A 22,126-nucleotide genomic window follows, 5' to 3' on the forward strand; every position below is an offset into this window, starting at 1 on the left:
GACCCAAATTAACTGGATGATGTACATGGTTATATTATGAAACTGTGTGTGCAGACTCACTTCAGAGTCTTGGCGTTGAGCACCGTCCCACTGCGATTCATTTCAAGGTCCCTCCGGCTGAAAGAGACATCATAAATGTTATGTTAAGAAGTATTCAGATCCTTTACTTAAGTAAAGTTAGCACATGTGCACAATGTAACAATACTAATTTACGGGCACACTTTCTGCATTCATAGTTTGACTCATGCAGGTACAGAGTTATTAAGACGTGTCAACAGCAAAATGCACTCAAGAGAGAGTAAGTTGTATCTTTCCACCTGTTGTACATGTTCCAGAAAAGCTGCAGGTTGAACTGGTTGATGGTGTTGTTAATCTGTTGCCGGTAGCTCTGCACCAGCTCTGTGTTGTTCATCAGCTCCTCCTGCAGACAAACACACACACCAGCTCACACATCTGCCTCTAAAACACACGTGTCAAACTCAAGGCCTGCGGGCCAAACCCAGCCCCTGGCAGATTTGGATTAGACCCGCAAATTAATTTAGGTTCATGATAAATGTTGGCCCGTCTAGTTGTGCGCCAAACCTTTTGTAGACCATAATTACGCAACATTCAAACAGAATTTTCTTCTTCTTCTATTTTCTTTGAGACTCAGAAACTCCCCCATATTCAGGCTGAGAAAGAGGTTGTTTTGAGTCAGCTGTGTGGTAGCTGCTTTTGTTTTGCTTGAGTTGCTAAATTCTTTCTTGGCTAAGGAACATTTTGGCTCACTTTTGTAGGGATTTATGTCAACAAAAATGTCAAAAAACATCTACAAAAATAACAAAAATGGGCACCTGTCGGCCACCGTAAAAAAGGCAACATGCAGGAATACAATCAAAGATATTTGACTTTTTCAATGAAATAAAAGCATGTAAATAAACTATAAATGTCTGGCCCTTAATGTGATTCTTATTTTCCAGTGTGACCCCTTAGTGAAATTGATTTTGACACCCTTGCTCTAACAGATATCTGGGTGAATATAGTCTGATTTGAGAATTAGGAAATGTCACTTTCCTTGCCTTGTTTTTCGTACCATAAAATGAAAGAAACTAGAATAGCAATGAAAAACAATTCTTGTCCAACTTTACTCCCGGTCCCTGGGCTTACCTGGCTGAAAAGATGTGGCAGCACAGTATCTGGCAGAGCACTGGTCAGACCTGACAGCTGGGGGAGATTGGTATTGTAAGAATAACAAGCAGGTGTGGATTTGGAAGTGTATATACAGTGTGTACCAACTCCAAACATTAGTACACAGTAATAAACAGGCACCTTGGTGGCAGCCCAGTCAATCCAGCCTTTGCCGTTGGGGTCGATGTTGAGCAGAACCAAACCCTCCACCATGTCAGGAAAGATCAGCTGAGAGCAGGAGACACACGTCTTAGATTCAGAGGTAGTGACAAAAAGACTTTGACAAAAAACAATACTGTCCTCCCCTTTAAAAACGATTGATTAAGCAGCAATTACGACCCATATTAACGCAAAAGCAGAAAGCTATGTGACAAAGTATAAGAGTGCCATGTCCCATGTAGGGAGGCAAACAAGGACAGGATTTTCACCCAGGCTCTGGTTTAGATACGAGGACAGAAAACGCTCCTGTGGGTCGTATTAGAGGGGAGGAATATACGACTGATATTGTCGCATGGTTTGGAGGACTTGTTGCAAAAAACACTGCAGAACATAAACCCCTAAATGTTTAATCCAACATTGTAAACAATAGAGTACAGTGTAGGAGAATTAAGATGTCACTTACAGCAAACTTGGCCAGAATGTAAGCTCCAGCTCCAACTCCGATCCCAACGATGCTCTTAAATCTAAAGAGACGAGAAAGAGAAATAATGATACACTATTATGAATCATTCATATGTGTGGAGGGTACATGGATACAAGAATCCTGACAGAGTGTTGTGGCAGTCTGGTGTGCGTTCAGTATACAATGTTACAGACTGCCATTGTTGGAAGCACAGATTGAAAAGCATGCTTGTTCCGAGCCAAGTGTTGTACCGTAGCTGCGGTACTCCATGTCCAGGCTAAAATTACATCCTGTTGGCAAGAAATGTCTTCACTGGATATTTTCTATCTGCAATCTACAAAAACGGGAATCAAAGAGGCTGACTAGCAACCTGACCATGGCCGTGAAGCTGTGCTGTTTGAACACACGGGAAAAAAAGGTGAATCTAAAAATGTTGACTGGTTTTTATTTTGAACAATAATTGCATGCTCATGCATCATTTTAAATATACAAAAAATATCTAAAAGCATTTAAAAACAACATGGAGGCCTACAAATGAAAAATAGCCTTTTGGCTAATTCTGGCATTTTTAACCCATGTATAATCATGCATTTTATTAATTTGCACTGTCCTTCTATTAAATAAACAGAATTGAATTGATGTAAATCATTCACTGTCAATCATTCCTCTTGCACTATTGTACATATTGTATAATCGCCGTACATATTGTAAAAGCCCTCCAACACTCACAATTTACTGTGTAATACTGTGTAGTTGTTTATTCTGTATTACCATAGTCATGGCCTGTACAAACCTGTAGTAATAGTCACTCATATAGACACATATCTATATACTTACATATCATTCATACCTTGCACTCTGTACGGTAGCATATATTATTTATTCATACTGTAGCACATGTTATTTAATTTATTTAATCACTGCTTAAGCACTTCTGGTTAGACACTAACTACATTTCGTTGCTCTGTACTTGTGACATGTGCAATGATAATAAAGTTGAATCTAATCTAATCTAGAGGAAGGAAAGGAAAGATGAACAGATAATAATGCTGATTTTATATGTTATGGGAAAGAGGTAATGGATAGTTTTTGCAGCAACACAAAAATGTCTCATCTCTGACATAATGTCCCTGCAGATGGCATATGATGGTATAAAACATTGGCTGTGTTGGCTCTGTGAGTAAATGTGCAATATGTGTCATTTTTAAAAGCACCAACCCAAAGTGCTGCACCACAGTGGGCAGCATCGCGGCCAACTGGTCCATGGTGGGGTACTGGTACCTGCAGAGAGGAGGGACACAACGTCTGGTCAGCAATGTTTCACATGCTGTGTAGGGAGCCGGTTGTGATTTGCCGGGGGGTGCATGGGATTCCCCCCTTTCTGGTCTACATATCCCTGCCTCTGCTGAATTATTTTTATCCAACAAAATGTATCAAAGTTATCAATGCTTCTTCACCAATAGACCATTTATTACCTACCTAAAATAGAAGTACTTTAAACTAAGTAAAGCGCCGTAAAGTGAAACTTTTAACCAGGGGTCTTTTTTAACTTTCAAAAATGTATTTAAAACAATAATTTGGCAGCACCCCCCTAGTGCTCAGAGTCTCTGTTGAAGATCTCTGTTCTAAACCATCCGAGTGTGCATGTGTGTGTGTGTGTGTGTGTGTGTGTTTTTGTACCCTTGTGGCAACTGCGATGCTCCAATCTGCTGTCCCGGGGCGTCGACATGGCACACCACAAAGTGCTTGGTGATCTCCTGCATATCCTCATTACTGAAGAAAGAGTTGAAGCACAGCTTGTCTGCAGGAGAGTGAGGGAGGAGAGGAAATAAGGAGAGGTAGCATGGGGTGAGAGGACAGAGAGATAGGATGGGAAGAAACGTGAGAGGGAGGTAGCAAGAAAGCAAAAGGAGTGGGGGAGAGGATGGAGGGATGAGCGCAGAGGAATGGGATCACATCAGACATTAACCACGCTCAGAGAGGACCTCGATGATTCAAACTGTGATATCATTTCTGACGCTAGAGCGTCTTTAAAATGAAAATATTATAAATATTTACAGAGCAGCACAGCTTGTATAACAATGTTCTTTGCCATACAAGGGTATGTGTTGTGTAACAGTACTGCAGTATGTGTCTCCACATTGTCCCTCAGCTCATTTTGAAATGAAGGGGGATTATGAGGGACTATAATTACATTTAAAAAATGTCCTTTCTTGTGAAAGAGAGCTTAATTTTGAGAGTGACTTACTGAGGATTTATCTCAAAAAATGTGAGCTCTATTTCCTGAACTAGTGTAGAAAATCCACAACATGGCATTCTGAAATAGCTACATTTAATGGATGTCAGCTCAGTTGTTGCCCTCCTCCCCCTGGCTCTGCAGTTGGCCTACTTTCAGCCCCAAATTCGTGTCAGACTCGGTGAAACCGCGCAGCAACATTGTTTTCGCCTCTTGCTCCGACTGAGCTCTGTTGATTAACAAAACGGTTAACATGGCGACTGAGTTAGAGATGGAGAAGTAGGGGAGGTCGGGAAGATGACCACTGCGCTGCATGGCTCCTTTAACTTGTTAAAGCTCTTTTTGACTTTTAATGTAAACAGGAACACCGATGCTACGGGAGGACAGAGCGCTGAGAAGTTTCTCTCACTTTGTCATCAATACGTGCTGAGTCATCGGTCGGCGTTCGCAGTCTGCACTCCCACTGACTTCTTGACCTACTTACTCCCTTCGCACTTCCCTTGCACATATTTCTTTTCTAAATTTCTCTCTTTCTCTCTCTCTCTCTCTCTCTCTCTCTCTCTCTCTCTCTCTCTCTCTCTCTCTCTCTGTCTCTCTCTCTGTCTGCCTCTCTCTCTGTCTGTCTGTCTCTCAGTCAATCATGGGGCTTTGTTGGCATAGGAAAAAGAAGTAAACATATGAAAACAAAAGTTACTAAGCAATATGAATAATGAAAATTTAAAGACAGGAAAATTTAACATTATAATGTTAAATGTCTTTAAATGTTCATTAGATTATCTTTAAATATTCTAAATATGATATATATGAACATATATTTAAAGCGCTATTACAAATAAATAACTATAAACTAAACATACAGTTGTTTTTTAGGAATGTATTTGTGTGTGTGTGTGTGTGTGTGTGTGTGTGTGTGTGTGTGTGTGAGTGTTATAATTATAATACATAGATAATCACACACACTGTCTCTCTCTCTCGTCATCTCTTTCTCTCCATTTACATTTTTCAATTTGCTTTATTGGCATGACAAAATCAATACATTTCATTTTCTCTAGCTTTTTTTGCTTCTCCTCTCTACGTCTGTGTTTCTAATCGGGGGAGTTGGGGGCACTGTGCTATTTGTTGATTGGGAGTCATTTTACATGGAACAATAAACAATAAATAAAATAACAATAAACTCCCTACTAATTTTCTTGTTTTTGCCCTTCCTTCCATCCCTTGCTGTCCTGCTGTATGATTGTGCGCCACAGTCGAGTGATTTAGTGACAGGCAGTGAATACTAAAAGCCTCAGTCACCAGTTATTTAATTTTTTTGTCTATTATGTCTCTTTTATTACTGTTTTTTTTATTCCACATGCATTAGAGTGTATGTTTATTTTATTATGTTTTTTCTAAGTGAGATGGATAATCAGCTTAGTAATAAAGGAAAGAAAAAGGACCAAAAACTGCAGTGGGACAGACACAACAGTAGCCCCCGCCATCTCTTTCCCACCCCCACCCGTCAAAGCAGAGCCGCTGGCCCCGCCCGCCTCCCTCCGCAGGATGGGGATGTTTTTCTGACCTACATTTCATGGATGCCTCTTACACAATCTTCACATCTTTTCATTTGCCACCTCATTTCCTTCTCTATTTTATATTTCTGTCGCCACTCATCACACTAATGATGTGTGTGTGTGTGTGTGTGTGCGCCAGCAGAGTGCAGGTGGAAAGGAATGAAGCAACATAAACGCCAATTATCACTTCTGATGTGAAGAAACACCTTGCCGAAAAGCCTGAAACGTCTGTCAAGCAACAAGCACAGAAACACGCATGCACGCACACAGACAAGGACGTACGCATGCACGTGTACAGACACACACACACACACACACACACACACACACAGACAGACAGACAGATGTGAATGCATGCAAGCACGCACGCACGCACACACACACACACACACACGCACACACATTTTTGTTGGATACTCACGGTTCAGTCCCACATCGTGGTAGGTGAGGATTGCAGGCTTGTTTCCTTTGGGTGCCCCGCGGATCACCACGTGCAGCATCCCATAAGGGGTCTCGATATCATGTTCCTGTGAAACACACAAACACACTCTCACTCACCTGGTGTTCACACACAGTCAGCTGCTTCAGTGAGAACATTAGCACTTTTTTATTTTTTTTAATATCTCCAAATGAGGAACTTTATTTCTTCTATGCAAAACCTTCCTGCACTCTCATCCTTAGAATAAATTACAACAAACAATTGCAATGCATTATGCACTGAGTCTGGGAGTGTGACAAAATTCAATCATTCTGGAGGGAGGGGATCAATAAAACTATGTTCATCTTGGCAGTGACCCTAAGATGATTTTGCTGCACTGTTATCCAACAAATCTGAATCTGAAACCCCAAGAATACAAATGTATTGATTTTGCTATACAACAGCCAAAAAGGACTATATCTCTCATCTGGAAGATCATGGAATTGTTGAAAATGTAATAAAAACATTTTAAAAAAAGAAAGAAAGAACATATTGGCATGTGAATCCTCACAGGGAAACAGTTGTAAGGAGATCCATCTGTGCATTATAAGAAACTCATTATTCAACCTGCTTTTTATTGAATTTCAGTCAAATGCTCCTTCACCATTAACAGCCAATCTATGCAGGATTGCTCCTCATTAATCTTCAGTGTTCCGTCTTCCACATCACTATGACAGAGAGACAGCGTCTCAGCTCCATGGAAAGAAGGTCGGTAATTACTGTGAGCTATATCCGAATCCTGACAGTAAATTAGTGCACGTGGATTGATGCCATGCTCTGCAATAATTGAGCAGTAAATGGCTGTAAAGACTGTAGACTGTAACATTTCTATGGCAAAAAGAAGGAAATTAAAAATGTAATATAAAAATGTCTATGCCAAAAAGAGAAGGGCGGTTTGAATCTATGTAATATTATACAAGTAGATGGGAATTGGAAACATTCGAAACTGTACATGAAGCTAATTGAGGGAGAATTTGGTAAGGTCAAAATGAGTTATTTTACATAAAAATATAATGATTCATCCGACTTATGTTGGAGGCACTGTAGCTTGGCAGGGTTTTTATCCATATATTCTTGGAGAAAATCATATTCTTGACCACATATACCTCGATGTCGATATTGCAACAATATTCTAGGGTTGGCAATTGGTGCTTTCACAAAATATCTTCACACTTGACTATGTGGTTAAAGGCAAATAACAGAACATGCATCACTTTACTGTAATGCGTCCTGTAAAACCAGGAAGAAAAAAAACACTTATGCCATGTTACGATATTACGATATCCAAAATCAAAGATGATATCTAGTCTCATGTCACGCTATCGATATAATATCAATATATTGCCCAGCCCTATCTGGGACTGCCCAAATTGTTTGAATATTCATTTGACTACAAATTCTGCTTTTAAAAAAAATCCTACCTAATAACATAGCAGGCAATTATTTAAATGTTGTATTAAGAGTTTTGCCTTTAAAATAATGATCTCATTGGTTAAAGTAACAGCATCCAAATAAGTTAGTGCTCTGTTTTTTTTATTTTTTACAGTCAATTATTTGGCATGAAATAAAAGTAGAGATGTCTAATTGCTGCTACTGGCTCCAAACCTCTCTTGTTATGACCCACATTTTGTCAGCAGCCGCTGGTCACAGCCAGCCAAACTCAAAATGGAGGTAGGAGATAATGTGTTACCATGTAAACACACACACGCGCACACACACACACACGTACACACACACTCACACACACGCACACACAGACACAGACACAGCGGCGTGGTGTTTTGGGCGATAAAATGCATGGAAGCCTTTATTGATGATGCTCACACTCCTGTCTATGTACTCCAATTTAAACTCTACCAACAGGGATCCAATACACAAGTATTGTTTTTCCTTTAGCATGTTTTTACAACATCTAAACTATTCAGTCAATCTACTGCATCTCTCACTGAAAGATCATACGCATTGACTATGGAGTGATTTCTCACAGTACAGAAACAAACTGCACGTATGGATGCAGCCAATTGACATACATCTGCAAAACCCCCCCACAGCAGCAGATAGTCATGCAGCCAGCAGTTATGAGTTAATCCAGCCAGATTATCTCTGTATTATTCCAGCCTCAACATCAGTGTTATCTGCAATCAGCATTCTAATTTGAGACTACTGCATCAGGGGCTTTGTTCACAGTCTGTTTGCAGTGGATTCTGGTAAATATGACATGGAGACATTCCAAAAACACATGAGCTCCTATTGACCTTCAGACAGCCAGGAGGAAAACATAGAGAGGAATTTATAATATCTCTCAATGGAAGTGGCAATCACGCTTTCAAAATAAGCTTTTCTGATGCTGCACAGCAACATGATTGGTGTGATTTGTTTCATTTAATTGTGACCTTGGGTCCAAAAAAGAGTAGAAAGCGCATACACACACACACACGCACGCACACACACACACACACACACACACACACACACACACACACACACACCATCTGTGTACACGTTTAGCGAGCTTAAGTGTGTCAGTGGGCCAGAGTCAAAGATTGACCCATCATTTGACAATGACGCTGCAGTTTTTTTTCTTTTCAATACAGAATATTAATACAGAACATATTCCATATTATAATGTAACACAGCTCACTTTAAAAAACAAAACAGTTTTTTAGTGTAAAGGCCGTTGATTGCAAGCAAATATATACCAAATTTGTAAAGACCCAGACATTCATTCTGACATTGCTTTATCACACCAGATCCAAAACACAGTGAATATATATATATATATATATATATATATATATATATATACATCTTTCCCTCACTCTCCTGCCTGCCACTCACCCCGTCCCAGCACTCAGGCATGGCTCCACAGTAACTGCACTCTCAGTCGACAAAGAAGAGGAGGGTGCAGAGGGTGGGGGGTGGGTGGACGAGCAGCCAGGCCTCTCCTGTTTTAAGGGACTAGGTCCTGGTGAGCCCTCGCTGTACAGTGGAGAGTCAGATGCTAGATGCTGCAGACTGCTGCAGTGTCTTTGTCTGCTGGGCAATACTCCCACCCCAGACTCTTAAGCCTCGGAGCTGCCCCCCTCCCGCCCCTCCCAGTCCTTTTTCTCACACTCTATAGGCGCCTGAGACAGGGTGTGGGGGGAGGCTGGAGATGATTCGCTCAGAGCGCTGCCTCCCCTGCACAGGATTGGTCAGCTGTCTCATCAGTCTCTAGTCTCTCTCTCTCTCTCTCTCTCTCTCTCTCTCATCAGCACCACTGCTCTGGTTTGGATCTATTCCTTCTTCACTGTCTTTCTGTTTTCCTCAGCGACCGTGGTTTTGTTCCAGCCTTTTGGCCAAAACAAAACAAAGCAGCTGCTGTTCCTGAATCAGCCGTAATGAGGCCGCATCTTTTGATGGAAAATATTAGGAGACCTCTCCTGGAGGACGGCAGTTAGTCTGCAGCAGTCAACAAGAATTAGAGGAGAATCATCACGCGTTGATTATTGCAACAGCCTCTCCACTTTGTCTTAAAATCTATTGAGGCTGTTTAGGATTTAGACTTTTCATCAGAACTAACTGATAATAAATTAATATATAGTCTGACCAATAGTCACTTCTATAATTACAATTTGGCACATCTAAACAAAATCAATAATTTCCAGTCATACGCCTTAAGACCTTCGCTAATGTTAGCAATGAATTGCAGTTAAACAAAGAAACCTCCATTATGTAAGAAAAAAGACGATTATGTAATAATTGTTACAGGCCTAGCTATACATACAGCATCCGGGGAGCAACTTGGGGTTCAGTGTCTTGCTCAGGGACACTTTGACATGCGGCCAGAGGAGCCTGGGAATCAAACCTAAAAACTTGTGGTTGAGGGGCGACCACTGTACCTCCGAGCCGTGGGAGACTACAGTGGGGTACAGTGAGCTCTAGTGAGTTTTGAAGTTGTGTCCACCCACAGCCGCCTCACTGGCATTGTTAGACCAGGAAGCAGAGGATGAATGGATTTATTGGCTGCATCTCATGACCCTGATTGGATAGCTCCTCGACTCCTCGGTCCTCAGCTGAACCGTAAGTTGTTATGTCCCTCTTCGATGAAGGCAACTCAAGCATTTCTGTTGTCTAACACAGTTCTCATATGTCTTGGGAGTCAAACAGTGAAAAAAATAAACATTATAACTTATACAGTGGACAAAATATCTAAAAAAAATTCCAGACACTTTTGCCCTCATGACATTCTGCCAATACTCAAAATAGTAATGCCATATTTATTAATATCACACATACAGCAATGCTACACAAGCATTTGTGTTGTCTAAAACAGTTCTTCTATGTCTTGGGAGTCATCATTATAGTGTACATTATAAGTTATATAGTGGACAAACTATATATATAAATTTATTTCCCAGACTTATGCCAAACCTCAAAACAGTAATGCCATGTTCATGTTGCAAATCTCTATATTTTGTGGGTTGGGTTAAAAATAGTCTGTACACTATATATTGCAAATATCAAGTTTGCAATGAAGCAATTTGGTAAAATGACAACTTTTACAGTTTAGCTAAACACATGAATGTCTTACAAAAAACTTAGAAATTACTTGAAGAATGGATTCTATAAAGGAGATATATCTCACTGGCAGCCAGCACGAAGAAACAACACAGCTCTTTAAATGCAGCGATCATTTTTTGAGAGCTTGAAGTGTCAGGTTTAAGTGCGAAAGAGAGGTGTTTCATGAGAAAACGTCTCATTAGTCCCGCAGCACGTGTCAGACTAAAATAAACCAGAGTTGTTACATGTGTGAAGCTCAACTTTTAAAAAAAAAGGACATCTCAAATGGCTGGCGTAACGGTTCATGCAAGTTGATGAATTGAAATTAAAACTGGTGTAAAACCTGCCAGGGCAGCCACCACAATGCTGAAAATAGTTTAAAGAATATGTTGGCCATTCAACCATAGCAACACATTCTCACTCCCGTCGCGTCAAAAAGCGACGCTCGGTCCGGTGGATTTGGATATTTTTTTATTTTTTATAACCCTTTAGTGTCATATTTGGACTCGCTTGGTCGGGACTCTTGGTGTCACTTTTTGACGCTCTGGGTCGGGACCTACGTTTAACTGACATGCGGCACAAGAACGGGACAGTTAGGCCTTCTGCACACTACATGTTAACATGGAATAAAAATGGACACGCCACGCAGCTGACACGCTGTCTCGAGACCGGTCAATTTTTAAAGGTCTTTATCTCGTCTTGGAATCAACGTCAATTTTTTCTCATTCTTGTCTAGGCCTCAGTTAAAAAGGACTTGGGATTGTATTTCAAGACCGGTCAAAACCACAACTGACATTTGTATCAACTCATTTGGCAATGGATTGAATGTAAGTCACATTCATTAAAATAAAAAAGTTACGCACTAAAGCTTTAATCGAGAAAATAATTGGCAGATTAAATCAATAATGAAATGAATCGTTAGTCGCAGCCTTCCTCTTTCTCTTTTCTCTGTTGACTCAGGCTGCGATTGCTGTTTACCATAGTAAGCAAGCACCAAGAGATAGCAAACAAAGAAAGATTAAGAACACAAAAGACGAGACGCACTGATAAGAAAAGGAGAGAACAGAGACAGAGGAAGGCTTAAATCTCAACATGACAGCAGCACACACACACTAGCTCATACCTTCCAATCCCCCGCTGGCATCAGCTGTTCACAGCTTTCCTGCAATGAGAGACAAGCAGAGAGAGAAAAGACAGAGAGAACCAAATTAAAATGGGTAGGAGATAAGTGATCTGAACTTGCACACACACACACACACACACACACGCACGCACACACACACACACACACACACACACACACACACACACACACACACACACATTAAAGTGTGCATCCACTGTTGGAACTGAAGACTTACAGAAGAGCAACACAAGCTGTGCACTGTAGGTCCAAACCACAAACACAAAAAACACAGTTTCCCAAAAGCACCTTAGCAGTACAGTGTCGTGTTCAATCATGTTTAACTGTCTCTGAACATAAACAGAAATGTAGGTCATAAATTCAATTTAGCATTATTTTCCCCATTTATAGGCACAAAAAGCCAATATGTTTGTAGTAGAATTGTACCGTAGGCATTTGAACTAATTCAAAGGTACTCCAGCAATTTAGTAATGCACTGCATCGGGTCAGCTACTAACAAGAGACATATTTAAAACCGAATGGTCAGAAGGGATGCAACGGAAGTCAAGTCTGAGTTAGTCCCTATAATGGTTCAAATTCCAATGCTGGATCCTACGTTTCCCATAATGCAGCAAGTCAGTGGCTTTCATCAGGCCCTGGTAAACAGCCATGTCTTTAAAATGTCACATCACCAGTTTGTAACAAACTCTCTGTTAAAAGGTTTCCAAGCCCAAGCTGAGATAACCCTGATGACATCATAATGAAATCATCAGGGTTGTTTTGTTGGACTTTGAAACGCTCCGTCCAGAGCCACAGAAGACATGATTCAACTGAATTCAAAGAAGTAGTAGTACTCTACTCTATATCTCTGTGGCTAGCAAACTGATATTGGTGGGTAAAATTGGTGGAGTGCCCCTTTAAAAGCACTGTTTTAAAGGGTAACTTTGGTATTTTTCAACCTGGATTTATGCATGTTTCTGTGTCTAAGTGACTAATGGGAGCAACAAGTTTTGAAATTGATCCAGCATTAAGCAAGACTGCTGCAGCCAGCAGCAGCCAAACAAGCTGTAATGGAACGTTAATGGGCAAATGCTCACCTTCAATTTCCGTCCACTAAAAGTGCTTGTTTTCCCACTGATAGGCTCAGGGTGTTACTGTAAGTGTCTGAGAACATTGGATGGAAGGGATCTCTACAGAGATAGACCTTTTTGTTAAAAAGCAAAATCCTTTTTGGGCAGTTACACACCAACCAAACGGCCGACCGTCGGCAGAAAAGCCAGTCGGATTGATCAGTCTCCCCAATCTAATCTGTATGTTGCCCAAAAAAATTAAAACCGGCAGCTGATTGGACAAACGCGTCACATGGGTTTGTTTTCTCCGGAAATTCAAAGCCAGACTGTCATGGCGGCTCGTTCAGAATACAATCTCATATTGGACTAAAATAGTTCACCGAAACGTGTTGCTGAATCTGTCTTCATTTCAGATCAACAAAGGTCAGTTTAAAAGATTTTTGTCCGATTTTGAGAGACTCTGGTCTACTGACATGTCAGGTCGGCCAAAGTGAATGCCGACAGCCCCCCAGACTGACGACGGCACGGAACACACTGAACAGACTCGAGTCACCGATCACACCAGACTTTTTTGGGTTAGTGTGTCAGCGCCTTAACATAAAACAGCTACCTACCAGTAATACCTACCAGATTACATTCAGATAAACAGTCATTTTATTATCCCAAAATACACATCAAAAGCCATCTTGGTTCATCTTTCCACTGTTCCAACAATCACCACTCTGGTTTGGTTGAAATAAAACCTTAATTCTCCAATTTGCATGTGAAAATACACACTAAAAGTCCTGATTATTTACATGGAGTCTGGTGGAGTTTGGTGATAGCGATTTCGGGGCAGTTTCATGTTAAACAAAAAGGATCTTACTCTTTAACAACCACGTCTATCTCTGTAGGGATTCCATAATGTTGTCAGACACTTAGAATAATAATCTGAGTCTGTCAGCGGCAAAAACTGAATTTTTAGTGGACGTAAATTGATGGTAAACATTTGCCCTCAAGGATTACGATTACTCGCTCAATACTGGGCCAATTTCAAAGATTTCAGGTCACTTAGACACAAATGCTTTGGAAAATAGGGTCCAGGTTAAAAGAAAATACCGATATTACCCTTTAACACATCTGTTTGCCTTTGGTTAGTGCCAAATGCAGTCGTTATTCCAGCGTTATCTCGTTCTAAAGACACAGTAAAGATAAGTACTTAAGTGCATGTGGGACACTGGGGACAAATCAGCAGTAACTAGTGAGGGTTAGATAGTCTTTTTAAATAGAGGATGAGAGAGAGAGCAAAGCAACCAGATTCCGTACCAGTCATCTATGTCTGTATACAAAGACGAGTTGAGGCAGATGATTTTGTCATCCGGCCACAGTAAGTCAGAATCCCTGCCAAAATAGATTTTTTTCCAGAGACACTGATTGATGAGAAGCTGGCATCAGTCAAAGTGATAGCTATGCCAACGTCATAAAAAGCTTTCCAGTGTTGGAACCCTCTGAATATCATGTCAGGCAATACATTTTTTGGAGGCTTAGGCCGGTTACACACTGCACGCGTCTCGCGAGCGTGGCATTTCTGTTGCGTCTCAGCTGCGTGTCAGCTGCGTGGATTTTTCTGTGTCCTCCACACCAGAAGCGTGTCTGACGCGGTGCTGCTCCTACTGCTAGGTACAGGGAGGGCTGATCTCGGGACATAGTGCCGACAGATTCAAACTCTGAAAAATGGGTAAGTGGGCTGTCTGTGTAGCTGTAAAGAGCCTATACAGCCTATCTGATGTTGGACCGTCACTCACGTTGTTATCATAGCCTATCCTATTACCCTTATATATAGAGCCTACTGATTTGATTAAAGCAAGACAACATCGGCAGTATTGACTGCAAAATATGTTACAGAATATTTCGTTCTGTATGACCAGTGCAACATTTGCATTTCTCACGCCGGCAGTGTGTAAGCTCTAACCTGTTACCATGGGAGCCGAAATATAAACGGACACGCCACGCGGCTGACACGCTCGCGCGACGCGTGCAGTGTGTAACCGGCCTTAGAGAAAATAGAAAATATGCTTTTCTCTTGCAGTGTGTACTTGTTGAGGAATCTGGTCTTGACTCTTAATTTAAGAAGAGATGCATTGACATAAAACAGGTTTCCCATCCATGATTAAATGTAACTGATGTGCTGGGAAATGACAGAGCGACTTTCAAATTCATTTTGGTAACACTTTATAATAATGGTACATGAATTATAATTTAAGTTTGCCTCACCACCATTGCGCCTTGGGTATCGCTTTTGTATGCTGGGTGGGTCGTCGGGGGCGATTCGTGCCAGGAGGCTTTTAGTTAAAGTATTGTTCCTGCATGAAGTCATGCATGATATACTATTAATCCTTGTGCATTACTGACATTCATTAATTAATGTTCCCTTATTAAAAAGTGTTACCCTCATTTTTAATATGATTTCTGTCATTTCTCAACACAACAGTGAACTCTCACTGATCCTAACCTGTGTTATTTCAGCACATGCCATTTAAAGGGTAACTCTGTTTTTTTCAACCTGGACCCTATTTTCTATGTTTTTGTGTCTAAGTGACACAAAACAGAGATCGCTGCAGTCTTCAGCGGTAAAACAAGCTACAATGTAAGTTAACAGAGCGATTGTCCAGCTTGTATTTACCTTCACAAAAGTGCTCGTTTTGCCGTTGACAGACTCAGATTATTATTCTAAGTGTCTGACAACATTATGGAAAGGATTTCTAAAGAGATAGACCTTTATAAAACCTCTTTAAGACCTTTCTGTTTAACCAGAAACAGCTCTGAGGTCGCCAGCGCTAAACCCTCCAGACTCTATTTAAAAAAGCAATACTTTTAGCGTGTATAGAGCCAACATATTTTCACATGTACATTTTTTTATTTTTTTTATTTAACCTTTATTTATCCAGGTAAGTCGATTGAGAACAACTTCTCATTTGCAACGACGACCTGTCACATTCACACAGTTCCACATTCATACGTGGAAGCTGCCCAGTACCACCACAGTCTGATCTGCTGGCCACTGAGCAGCTCCAATGGTTAAGGGCCTTGCTCAAGGGCACCTCAGTGGTGGTAATGAGGGAGGGACAAAGCACTGTTCTTTCACTTTCCCCACCCAGATTTTTATCCTGTCGGTCTGGGGATTGAACCGATGACCTCCTGGTCACAAGCGCACTTCTCTAACCTTTAGGCCACCACTGCCTAAAAAACTATGTGTTTATTTCCACCAGAACTAGAGTTGTGATGGTTGGAAAAGTGGAAAGACGACCCATAACGGCTTTTCACAGTTTAATTTTGTTTCTGTTGACTTTGAATGAAGTGTATTTTACAATGCTAAAATGACGTTATGACGATGTTTATTTACATGGAGTCTGGTGGGTAAAGCGAACAGAATTTATGTTTAAAAAACATACAGAAAGGTCAACTTCCTTAGAAATCCTTTCCATAATGTTGTCAGACACATATTATATCATCTGAGACTGACAGCGGCAAAATGAGCACTTTTGTGAAGGTAAATACAAGCTGGACAATAACCCTATTAACTTACATTGTAGCTTGTTTCACCGCTGCTGACTGCAGCGATCTCTCTTAATACTGGACCAATATCAAAGATTGTTGTTCCATCACTTAGACACAAAAATATAGGAACATAGGGTCCAGGTTGAAAAAAACAGCAGTTACCCTTTAAGTGCTAATTCCTGCTCTGCTGCCTTTGTGAAAGCTTAGAGCAGAGCAGGAACATCTGGAAATCGACGACGACTAAAATAAAGGACATGCACATGAGGTTAGACACCACCAGTCGGAACTGTCAGACAGATGGTTGTCACACAGCTTCCTTTGTGAAACATGCACAAATAGAAGATACTATTATTTGTGATATTATTGCTGAAAGAAAGTATGACAATATTAAAGATGGATACTGTACAGATACTGTGAAAAAAGGAAAAGGAATAGTGGTGGATTAAGAAAGGGGGAAAAGAGTGAAGACAGTCACATTTGAAGTGATTAGCAGTGATGACTGGAAAAAGAAAGGACAGGAGTGGCACTCCACCGAGTGAAAAAAAGTCAGATCACGGACACACCTAAAGAGAGAGAAAACAACAGGACCTGAAGCTGCCCCATAGGAAGAATATGATATATCAAATAATATTGAATGAGCCATAGGGCTGGGTGATATATAATTTCACGTCATTTTGTTGACATATTAGAGTCAAAGGTTTTAACAGAGGGAATTTAGAAAATCTCTTTTTATCACTCCATAAATCAGAATATGGTGTCAACAGCCATAAAAACAAAAATCAATTTCCGCCATGTTTTTAGGAATACAATGTTACATAAATCAGGCTATGTATGATATCTGAACAAATCCCTCTGTAAAAAAAACTATTGGTGAATTTAGGAGAAATATACAGGCGCAAATAGACAAAGTGGGTTAAAATAAACATCTAAATGTGTATTTTGGATGCTTTTTCCCCAATAGTCTGAAAGAAGAAATGCTATGGAAGCAAAATAGCCCAAAAACTCAAAATTGAAAAAAGTATGGTTTTGTCTGTAGTGTCTCCCGACGATATCTAGTCTCATATATCAATGTTGATATAATATCGATGTATGGCCCAGCCCTAATGAGCTGTTAACTTATCCGATATGCTACTGTATCATCACCAGAGTGGGAGAAATCCAATACAAGTGATCTTAACAGAAAATGTGCAACTGACAGGGCAACTTCAGTCCCTGTGGACGTCATGCAAATGGATCATTGTGTTCAGTAGGGAATAAAAATGAGAGTATGGTGGTCGGACCAGCAGGTGGCAATCTTCTCTTTCTTATAACCCCCCCTGCCCTCGCACCGTGATGCTGCATGTAGAGGATGGGCAGCCACTGAGCTCAGTGAGAGGGGAGAGCACCGTGGACCTGCAATGTGTACTGGCTGAAATGTGTGGCTTGTATGTTTTTGGAAAAATGTGTTCAAAATCAACGCCACTTTACTGCCCTACAAAGGCAAAAGACCTTAACTCGCTAGATTTTAAAGTTATTTAGTTGTCGAGCCAAATGAATTATAGGTAGGACACTGGTTTTGTTAAAATGTGGAACAGTTAATTAAACAGTAAATTAAAGAAAGATTTATCTTTACAAATAATATGTTGGAATTATGTTAATGTATACACTCTGTGGACCCCCTGTTGAGGACCACATTGTGTCTACACGGCAGCAGTACAGTGGCATAATGTGTGTGCTTAAAATGGTAGACATGGCACAAAGCAACATGTAGCATTTTCATTTTAACTCTACTTTTAAAAAGCAAGTTGACATAGCAACCCCGCTGTCTGACATCATACTGTATGTTGATGGTGTTGTCTGCACTTGTTGTCTTGATGCTGTGTCGTTTTATCTTGTGTGGATATGTGGTTTTCCACAGAACCCCGATGGAAATAAGCCTTTGGATTTTATTGTGGTTTCATACTCGACAATCTTTAATGTCAGCCTATGTAACTGATTTGCAGTGTTATAAGTGATGTTGTTTTATTAAATCATCATATTAATCAAATCTTATCAAAATGTCCCATTCTATACTAGTGAAAGTCTCTGAGAGAGAGATTAGAAAGAAAAAGAAAGTGAGTCCTGAGAAATAAATAGTGTATTGCACTTTATTTCTGTTCTGTTTCCTGTTATCTGAAAACTGTTTACAATAAGGTTCTATTTGTTGAAGTTAGAGGCAAGTTTATTGGAAATGTATTGCCATTATTTTTTGTGAGGCTTTGTGACAAAACATCTTCCCAGCCCTTGTCACATGACCTATTAATGTTTCCACATATCCAAAATGTGGCTCTAGGAGCCAGTAGAAAATGCGTATTGTATGTGGATACACAATTTGTTAAATTATTAATTTAACTAAAAAAAGTTATTAGTGTTTTATTTAGCAAAACTACATTGTGTTGTTCTATCCTATCCAATATTTCCTATATTTCTAAGCAGATTCTTCTATGCTGTATTCTGATAAAATCCCCTGCCGCCCTGACTTGTCATTGGTCCCCCCCTGTGCCACCCCACTTAAAAAATCCTGGGATCAACCCTGCCTCTGATGAGCCAAGAGGAAATTGAAAACATCGCAGTGTGATGTTATCACAGGTTTTAACAGATGACATCACATCACTCCAATCCAATCCAAGCTTCCCTTCACTGGCTCCCTGTCCGTTTTAGAATAGATTTTAAGATCACTTTTAAAGCTCTTCGCTGTCTATGCCCCGACTACATCCTAGAAATGCTGACTGCCTGTTGGCAGCCTCAAATCCTCAGGCGGGGGACCTCTAACTGTTCCAAAGTTGAGGCTCCAAACCAGAGGGGACCGTGTCTTCTCCATCAGGGCGCCTCGGCTTTGGAACGACTTGCCCCGAGGAGATAAGACTTGCCGAATCAGTCGCTTCTATTCAGCTTTGCAACGCATTCTCATGAACAGGTTCGTATGATATCGTATGAAAATGTATGGACACCAAAATGTATGAGATCCTTCGAAATTAGGAGACTGCCGGCTGGTCACATGATGCCGGGTGGTCATGTTACCACGCCAGCTGTTTACGAGCTCCATGACGCTGAGCGGCAGTTGCTAGTTGTTTAAGTGGAATGCTTACAAATTACAGTGCTTAACTTTTTGTAACTTTTTGAACGAATGGTTCATGAGAACAGGCTGACTTTTGACATCTCAGACCTGATCGATAGGTCGCCTTGCCCTCACCAATCACCCTCTACATCCACACTTCACACTGCTGCCATCGGGCCGCAGATCCAGGACTCTGAGGTGTAGAAGGACTGGCTATGGCAGAAGTTTTGTCTCTTCTCTATCTCGCTGACCTTGTATAGATCCGGTGTCGTACAAATGTAAATGTGCTTTATGTTATCTGTTGATTTATTGAAATTGTGAAAACAAATCTCCCCTCATGGGACAATAAATATCTATCTGTCTATTTTTTTAAATCACTTCTTAAACACATTTTTATAGGCTTGCTTTTATGTGATGTCGTCTTTTATCGTCTTTTATTAATCGTTTTTTTTCCCCTATCACCCCGTTTCATTTCATTTTATGATAAATAAAATGTGTCTTTTGTCCTTTTAAAGGTGTTCCATCTTCTATTTTCTCTATTACAATGATGCGTATACTGTATATGTGTTTGTGTATTGTATGTATGTGCTGTTGTTTCTTCCATCAAAGCACTTTGTAAACTATTGTTTTTAAAGGGGCTATAAATAAAGTTATTTTTATTGCTATTATTATTATGATTTTGTAAACTGACATTTTTCCTTCCTGCTTTTCTATAACTGCTCAGCTGCACCCAGTTCATTCCTCCGAGCTGTGTGTCCATGTTGTGTGTGTGTTTGACTCAGTGTGCTGGCAGTCAGGATGTTTCTGCTGGTTCTGGTAGTTACCGGGAGGACCCCGCTGGTCCGACGGCGGGTCTGGCGGAGCCAGTGCCGTGCCATGACATGCCAGCGGTGAGTGGGGCGGCTGGGGGGAGGAGGGGGGTCAAGGGGCGCGGGGCTGGCGGGGCGCGGTAACCCCCCTGATGCCTCCCCTCCTTTATCCTGCTGTGTGGCGAAAACAACAAACACAAGGTGGTTATTGGGTAACAACCGGGGAAGTCAAAACAATGAATATCATTCATCATTCATTTTCTGATGCAGTGTTTATGGAGGTCTTCGGGGATGCACACAGTGAGCCTCAAAGCCAGGGGTGTCAAACTTAAGGCCCGCGGGCCACATCTATTCCGACATGTTTGGCGTTTTTGCTACTTTTTCTGCTGTTTTTGTTGCTTTTCTTCAACCTTTTTTGTCACTTTCTTTCGACATTTTTTCTATGATGGCTACCAAACTTCTTTGCTGACTTTTTAGGAGCTTCATGCAATAACAAGGTCAAAGATATTTGACTTTTTCATTGAAATTAAAGCATGTCAATAAACTTTACATGTCCCGCCCTTCAGATCTGATTCTCTTTTCCAGTGTGGCCCTCAGGGAAGTTGAGTTTGACACCCCCGCTCAAAGCCTTTACGGCTCACACTTCTAGCATCACTTTCTGTTCCAGCATCATCAGGAAGGTCAAGCTTCCTTTGGTAGGAACTGGTTGTGGGCGGAGACCTGCTGGATGAAACTGTGCACATGCAACTCTAAACCAGGAATATGCTGCATTCAAGTCACATGGGAAACACTGTAAATATAAGCTGCAGAGTAGAAAAAGGCTGCAGCTGGGATGTTTCTTTCAGGGCCGTAGCGCAGGATCTTAGACATACTAAGGCAACACATTCTCTCTCCCACACTCACAGTCACAGAAATATCTGTGTATCAACAGTATCACTGTATGTTGTAACAGAAATTGTCTAACTTTTGGCGACCACAGAGGTTGGTTCGCTTTTTACTACATTTTAAAGGTTTTGGTTGCTTTTCTTTGACCTTTTGACACTTTTTACAAGGTTTTTGTCGCTTTTTTCGGCATTTGTCGCTTTTTTTGCAACACTTTTGAAGTTTCTTTCAAATGTATTTTAACTGTAGTTACACACATAATTTCTTTTTTTTATTATGGGGCAAAGTCCAGGTAACGAGCTGCCAGTACATTTTGTGTTATTTTACAGATGTAGTTCTTAGAGTGCATGGCGTCAAAAAGGGACGCCTCGTCAGGTGCCTTTTGGCGTTTGTTATTTGGCGTATTGTCATATTTGAATTTGCTTGATCAGGAGCAGGACTTCTCTGTTATCCCTGCAGGATGATAAGTCAAGAGTAACACATTACACTTCCTGAGTAACTTGCTCAACACTGGAGAAGGATAAAGATAAAAATGTTGATATTTTGATTATATCTTTCTCCTTCAGTTAACAAAAGTGGTAGAAGTATTCAGGTATTTTACTTAATAAACTTATGACACACTCTGCAAATCAGTGGTGGAATGTAACTAAGTACATTTACTCCAGTACTGTATTTAAGTCCAAATGTTGAGGTACTTGTACTTTACTTGAGTTTTTTCTTTTCATGCCACTTTCTACTTCTACTGCGCTACATTTCAGAGAGAAATATTGTACTTTTTACTCCACTACATTCATCTGTTACAGCTTTAGTTACTAGTTACTTTAGTTACTCCACTACATTCATCTGTTACAGCTTTAGTTACTAGTTACTTTAGTTACTCCACTACATTCATCTGTTACAGCTTTAGTTACTAGTTACTTTACACATTCAGATTTCTGCACACAGAACACATGTAGTTTATAAAATCTGATGTTTGATTCTAAAGTAAACTAGCCAACAATATAACGGACTACAAGTCCAGCTGAGATGATGAG

General features: G+C 40.6%; 1 protein-coding gene across 6 annotated transcripts in view; it reads right to left on the reverse strand.

Moving 5' to 3' along the window:
• The window catches only part of ndrg4 (NDRG family member 4), a 78,173-nt gene that overhangs the window by 11,835 nt on the left and 44,212 nt on the right, over positions 1 to 22,126 (reverse strand). For 3 of the 6 annotated variants that reach the window (XM_028585108.1, XM_028585107.1, XM_028585109.1), the window contains exons 3-11: positions 11,719 to 11,757; positions 5,997 to 6,102; positions 3,470 to 3,590; positions 3,008 to 3,070; positions 1,790 to 1,850; positions 1,309 to 1,395; positions 1,147 to 1,203; positions 318 to 421; positions 61 to 117 (exon numbers count right to left, since the gene is read on the reverse strand). In XM_028585108.1, coding sequence (XP_028440909.1) covers positions 61 to 117; positions 318 to 421; positions 1,147 to 1,203; positions 1,309 to 1,395; positions 1,790 to 1,850; positions 3,008 to 3,070; positions 3,470 to 3,590; positions 5,997 to 6,102; positions 11,719 to 11,757 — 695 coding nt within the window. Of the gene's footprint in view, positions 1 to 60; positions 118 to 317; positions 422 to 1,146; positions 1,204 to 1,308; positions 1,396 to 1,789; positions 1,851 to 3,007; positions 3,071 to 3,469; positions 3,591 to 5,996; positions 6,103 to 8,891; positions 9,078 to 11,718; positions 11,758 to 20,225; positions 20,276 to 22,126 lie in introns of those variants that run through there. The other 3 variants (XM_028585113.1, XM_028585112.1, XM_028585111.1) reach the window with 2 other exon arrangements.

Source organism: Perca flavescens, chromosome 8, assembly GCF_004354835.1.
Source record: "Perca flavescens isolate YP-PL-M2 chromosome 8, PFLA_1.0, whole genome shotgun sequence".
Taxonomy (NCBI): Eukaryota; Metazoa; Chordata; class Actinopteri; order Perciformes; family Percidae; genus Perca; species Perca flavescens.